Source organism: Malus domestica, chromosome 12 (assembly GCF_042453785.1).
Source record: "Malus domestica chromosome 12, GDT2T_hap1".
Taxonomy (NCBI): Eukaryota; Viridiplantae; Streptophyta; class Magnoliopsida; order Rosales; family Rosaceae; genus Malus; species Malus domestica.
Genome location: NC_091672.1, coordinates 10,510,230 through 10,516,723, shown reverse-complemented (window position 1 = coordinate 10,516,723; position 6,494 = coordinate 10,510,230). Strand labels below are relative to the sequence as shown.

Genomic DNA, 6,494 nt, shown 5'->3' with positions numbered 1-6,494 from the left:
TCTTTCATATTTTTTCTAATTTATGTTTGGTTGTTAATTTCTTTTTAATTACTAGCTTGTAGCTATTTGGGTTGAAGTTTTTAAACTTTCATTCTAATTCAAGTCTAACATTTAACAAACAGTAATGTGTAGACCATTTGTAGATCAAATTTGCAAACCATATGATGTATCACCAATAGTAAATACACACGTTTATCAAATTCTTACATATGAAAACAAATAATTTTTCTTATATGAAATTATGGTACATTTTTTGGGGTCGCCATGGGCCTAAAAAAATATCCGGACCGGCTCTAGCAACATTTGCCACATGAGCACAATTTTTTTTTTCTTCAGACCATCTATTCATCTTATGAGAAGTTTTTAATAGACTGTTAACCAAAGACTTGTGGGCATCCAAGAGGGAGTATTATAAAAGCAATGTGAATTTCCGCTGAAAAAGCGGTATGAATGGAGACTTCAAAAGATGATTAAATTTTATTATTCACTTGATGACTTTGATTCTCATTAATATATTAAAATAACTCATATGATGTGTTTGTTAGATCCTGACTTTTGCCTATAAAAGATTGAAGAATAAAATGAAGGAAGTGATGTGAGAAACATACATTGGAAATAAAAGAAAAGGGGAAAGGAAGTAGAAAAGAAAGAAGAGATAGAAGGAAAGGAAATAAAGAAGAGAGAAGTAGCAGAAAATACCAGTAAGTCAAGTTGGAGAGAAGAAAGAAAATAATCATAGGTTATTTTGTACTCTATTATTTTCAAATAATTTAGATATACTTGACGAACTTCTTAAATATTATGTCTTATTTATATTATTTTATTGCACACATATCTCAAATTTCATAACAAAATTTCCATATGTAACTTTATTTTAGGGATTATGACTTTGGCCCAACCAATTTTTATTTATTTTTTTATTTTGTGGGACGATGACTATTTTTTGTCAAATGCCAATAACAGTTTTTTTTGTTAAGAAGAAAATAACAGTACCAAAAGTAAGTGTACCAACCCAACAAACCAATCCAAAAAAATAAACAAATAAAAAAACAATCGACAATGGCGGAAGTTTCAAGGAGAACAAGTTTACAAAAACCTTCGACTGGAGCGCTTGCTTTTAAGTCTTTCCCTTCCCTCTCAGAGATCAACGCCGCCTCCTCTCTGCCGCCACGAACTTTGCAGCGGCGCAACCATCGCTCCCCCTCTCGAAATGGCCGCCAACTATCTCTCTTAGGTATTCTTCTTCGCATGCATTATAAATATTCTGTAATTCAAGTTCGTTGAGTCAATTTGCTCTACATGAATTTCTCTTGTTTTCCCATGAAACGCCAAAGAGAGCCAATTTGGCGAAATGGAAATTCGGAGATACCATGTATAAACTAGAATATATATATATATATATATATATATATATATATTAAATTAGGTTCTCATTCTTCATTAATTTTTTTTTTCAATTTTTGATAAGGTCAGTATTTTGATAATGAAGTATTTATTTGTCAGCATATTTAAATTTATAATAGAATTATAAATAGATTCATTTAGAGTTAAAAACGTTATCTTTGACATAAATATTTATGGTTAAAGTTTGTATCATATATTTCTATTTTTATATCGTACCCACTTTTTAATTTGCAACTATTCTTCTAATATGTACCAATTTTCATTTTAGTTTGATTGTACCCATATATTTAATTTTTTTTCTGTGCCCATATTTTAAAACTTTTATTTATACATGTAATGTTTTTAATTTTTTATCTGTAACCATAACGTATTTATAATGTACCAGGGTTTTATAGGAAAATGTACCACTTCGTTATATATATGCAAAATGTACCAAATTTTACCCATTTTCTTAATGTAAAATTTATTCACTTTTTTATTTATTTCTAATGTAACCATATTTTATAATGCATCATTTTTTAATTAAAACGTGCCAATAATTAAAAATAAAAATAAATCATTTTTTTAAGAACTATTAAAATCAGATAAGATTTCACAAAATTCAAATATGAGGAAAAATAAAATAAAATAAAAATCCCTATTTCATATTAATCTTTGCATCATTTTAGTAAGGATTTAATAATTTTTTTTATTAAATTTCTTAATTAATACAGAATTTAACATTTTGTCTTTCAATCAAAGTATTCAAATTAATAAAGTTTCGATTTAAGATTTTAGTTAATCAGGACCGGAACTAAAGATCCCCTATAGTTATATATACATGTATATGATTCTCTGGTTGATTTGGCTGTCATATGAAAATTGGTAATTAAGGTATCGTTTGGTATGAAGGGCTGCATTGGAATGGAGAAGACACTATTTTAAGGTACTGGTGACCAACGTAGTGGTAGGAGATGAATTACTCAAGAAGAAAATTTATCAATTTCAATCTTCCCAAAAATGGTAGGATAGGATTAGAGGGGAGAAGTTTTCGTCATGTCTAATCCCATTCTAATCTCCTTAAAAAGTGAAATCATTTTCTGTACCTTAAATATGCCTTTAAGTTAGCGGGTTATCCAAGTCAGTCCTCTATACCAAACGGGGCCTAAAGGTGAATTCTTCTCCCTCATCCCCACTCTTTTGCTTCTTGGCTTAGTTTTATCTGCACTCTCAAGAAGCTGAGTATAGTAGTTAGGTTAGAAGTTGTGCTTTTGGACAAAGTGATCAGTAGGTTAGAAGTTGTAAACATTTTCTTGTGCAAACAATATTATGAGGCTAATCCAAAATTCTGATTATATATGTAAGGTGGTTCTTAGCCGAAGACCATCATAGGTTCTTATATATTAATTTCTACCAAATGTATATCTAGTGGTTGTGATACTGGCTTAAATAACCTTATACAAGTGTCTAGATGTTGATTTTGTTGTCATATGAAAATTGGTAATTCTTGGAGTAATGTGAAATGTTGTTAATGAATTTACGCATCAACAGTTAGGTTCTCTTGTGAGGCTAGCTTAATATGGCTCACAAAAGCTAGGGAGCTTCAATGCAGATTGTATATAACAATGTTCTAAATTTAAATTGTTTTTTTTTTAGAACAATAACAAGCCCTTCCTCCTTCACCTTCACCTTCACCTTGTAGTTTCTGTTGAAAAATAGTGAGTCCAAAGACGTAAACTCCTTGATTGGATTGGTGGGTTGAAATCTTGATAATCTAGATAAGAAATTGAAGAATTGAAGATGTGCACGATAATTCAGCTGCAATCCCAAGTTTCCTCATCATCTTGGTCTTGGCCAATCCCAATTGAGGTCCCAAAAGGCCGAATATGTGCATCAACACGATCCTTGAATGTGCGGTCATCAGGACGAGTAGGAATACGATGTGAGGTGGTGGCGGTGGGAACTGGAACAGAAATCGGAATGGGACCTTACACGGGGAGAGACCCAAATGTGAAGAAGGCGGAATGGTTAAGGCAGAAAGCCCCCCAGGGAAACAAGTATGAGGAGGTCAAGGAGTCCTTGTCCCGTTTGAATCTGAAGACGGTGTGTGAGGAGGCCCAATGCCCTAACATCGGCGAGTGTTGGAATGGTGGCGGGGATGGCATTTCCACTGCCACCATCATGCTTCTGGGCGACACCTGCACCCGCGGCTGTCGGTTTTGTGCCGTCAAGACCAGCCGGAACCCTCCACCTCCTAATCCCATGGAGCCTATCAATACTGCTACGGCCGTTGCCAGCTGGGGTGTTGATTATATTGTTTTAACGAGTGTCGATCGTGATGACCTGCCCGATGGTGGAAGTGATCATTTTGCTCGCACTGTCCAAGCCCTCAAGGTCCCTTCCCTAACTTTTTCATTTTTATTTTTCAACAAGGTTTTAATCATGCCTGCCTATGATGTATGTATTTTTTATGTGCACAATCTGATCTGACTGTTAACTTCAAAAGCATTGCAAAATAGACAACCTAATAAGACTGCCCCTGCCTTGATTGTTATACATCCATTAGTTTGGTGTAAAGTTTTACCAACTCATCTTCAACTGCAGAATCTGAAGCCTGATATCATGGTTGAGTGTTTAACTTCTGATTTTCGTGGTGACTTGACGGCTGTACACACTCTGCTGTACTCCGGACTTGATGTTTTTGCACACAACATTGAGACCGTCAAACGACTACAACGAATTGTCAGGGACCCTCGGGCTGGGTAAGTCGTACTCCGCATTATCTTTATTTTTTACTTTTATTTCTTTTCCCCCAAAGCCTTTTGGTTATATATTTTCGCTTCGGCATTTCTGGTCGTATATTTAACTTTTTGGGCATGCTTGTTAAGCTTGCCATACATTACCTAATTCCTTACTTGTTCTGATGCCTTGATGTGTAATATATTTTTTGGCCTACATTTCTTCCTTCTAACATACCTTGAATCGAGTGAGTTATCCACAATCAAATCCAACCATCCAAAAGTTATCCAATCCCATTAAATCATCCTTCTTAAGTTATCCAATCCAGCAAAAACTTGGTTGTTCTCTTTCTGAAGTCATCCAATCCAACCCATTCTAAGAGCATCAACCCAGTTCATCGTATGCTTTCTGGATTGGTACTTCTCATTCTAACATTGTGATCACTGCTGCTACTTTAAATTGTTTATTTAATGCGTAATGTAGGTATGAGCAAAGCTTATCTGTTCTAAGACATGCAAAACAAAGCAAAAAGGGGATGATAACAAAAACTTCGATAATGCTGGGCCTGGGAGAAACAGACGATGAGTTGAAGGAAGCCATGGCTGATTTAAGGGCTATAGATGTTGATATTTTGACCCTTGGACAATATTTACAGGTTAGTTGAATGTGCATAGCTTTCGTGTATTTAGCTTTGAGTACTTCATGAAAATACATTGGCAATTACAGATTGTTAGGCTGATGTCGTTTTCTTTGAGTTTCCAAAGTTAGACTTGGATTGTTGACAGTCTCTTCTTGTTGTATGCTTGAAGAATGGCTGTAATCTGGCACTATTTACCCATTGTGGTTAATATTTTCCATAAGCGATCCACTTTACTGTTTCTGAGGCAATCATCAACTGAGACTAAGTTATTCCCGTAGAATTTTGTGGTAAAGATTTTGATTTTAAATTGCTGCAGCCAACTCCATTACATTTGACTGTCAAAGAATATGTCTCGCCTGAGAAATTCATTTTCTGGAAGGAATATGGGGAGTCTATTGGATTTCGTTATGTAGCCAGTGGGCCCTTGGTAAGATCTTCATTAACGTCTCAGTTTTATAGATACTAAGGATTATCTTTCGTTACTATTGTTGATTGAATGCAGTAACCTAGTTTTACCATTCTTGATGAAAAATCTTTGCATCTATTAATTTTTCAGGTCCGGTCCTCGTATAGGGCAGGGGAGCTGTTTGTTAAAACAATGGTCAGGGAAATGGCTAACGGCTCTTCTGGCGTATTTCAGTAACTTATGAACTTCAATACAGATGGCTACCAATACGATAATAATTTAGTAGCGTGAACAGCTAAAAATAGTGCAAAATTTAGTTGCAATGCTAATGACCATAGATTTTGTGAGGGTCTGGATTTTCTTAGTCTAATATATATGGATATTTGTTCAATTGAGAGGGCTGATGTGCCGCAATCAATTTTTTGTTGAATTTAGTTTCATTCAAGTAAGAACACTCATCGAGGGTTTAGGATTTGCAATATGTTTTCATGCCATATTTACACATTCCATTGAGCCATGTGACTGAAACGCTGAACTAAAACAAGAACGCACCCAAGTCGTCTTGTTATATGTTCAGAATTTGGTAATCAAACACTCAACTCAGATAGCAAAATGCTCATGTCTGTCTATGTGGGTTTTCGATGCTAGTTTCAGTCTCCCTGCTATTTGCCTATCTCTTTACGCATTGTTTCTGTACAGCACCACCACGACGATTTGTTGCACCCTCTTTGGGAGACCCGATGGCCATGCCTGTACCCTCCCAAAGAAATGAAGAAACAATTCATCAAAGTTACTTGATTATGATAAAATTATCCCTCTTGGCATCAATTTGAGACATGCAAATGAGCATTCATCCTGCATCATTTCTTCTTTGCAGTCTGTGCAACTTGTGCCTTCAATTCTATTGGTGGTGCAAACACACGATCAAAGATACTCGAGAAACTGCAGAAGTTGCTTCCTGCAGCACTCTTCATATCTGAAAATAGGTTAGAACATCTAGTTGAACAGGCCGTTGACGTGCAACGAGATGCCTGCGTTCCATTTCGCAGTAGATTTTCGATATTATTGATCTGTCTTTGTATTTCTAACATCAGTGTGGAAGAGATCAGATTCCTTCTCAGACATCACAGGTCAGAATGTGTTTATGTCCTGAAGAAATCTCTTGATTTTATGATTAAAATCGAATGATTTTATGATTAACACTCACATCTTTTGATATTTTACTTTGGCCCATCTCTACTCGTCTATTCCAGTGATATATACATGCAATGAAAAAATTGGTGTTGGTCTTCTTTCTTGCTGATTATTTCCCGATGATAGAGGGAT

At 35.2% G+C, this 6,494-nt stretch overlaps 1 protein-coding gene across 6 annotated transcripts; it reads left to right on the top strand.

The window, feature by feature from the left end:
- The first annotated feature begins 939 nt into the window (after positions 1-939).
- Positions 940-5,602, top strand: LOC103436381 (lipoyl synthase, chloroplastic-like). 6 transcript variants are annotated; one of them, XM_070809535.1, is made up of 7 exons: positions 1,048-1,234; positions 2,296-2,329; positions 3,162-3,777; positions 3,988-4,145; positions 4,606-4,777; positions 5,079-5,189; positions 5,319-5,602. In XM_070809535.1, the coding sequence occupies exons 3-7, from the start codon at positions 3,184-3,186 to the stop codon at positions 5,403-5,405; spliced, it is 1,122 nt and encodes a 373-aa protein (XP_070665636.1). In that variant the 5' UTR covers positions 1,048-1,234; positions 2,296-2,329; positions 3,162-3,183; the 3' UTR covers positions 5,406-5,602. The 6 variants fall into 6 exon arrangements, with proteins under 6 accessions (XP_008373028.1, XP_008373027.1, XP_070665636.1 ...); XM_029090644.2 differs by having other exon boundaries at positions 3,086-3,777; XM_029090643.2 differs by having other exon boundaries at positions 3,040-3,777.
- Positions 5,603-6,494: the final 892 nt, after the last annotated feature.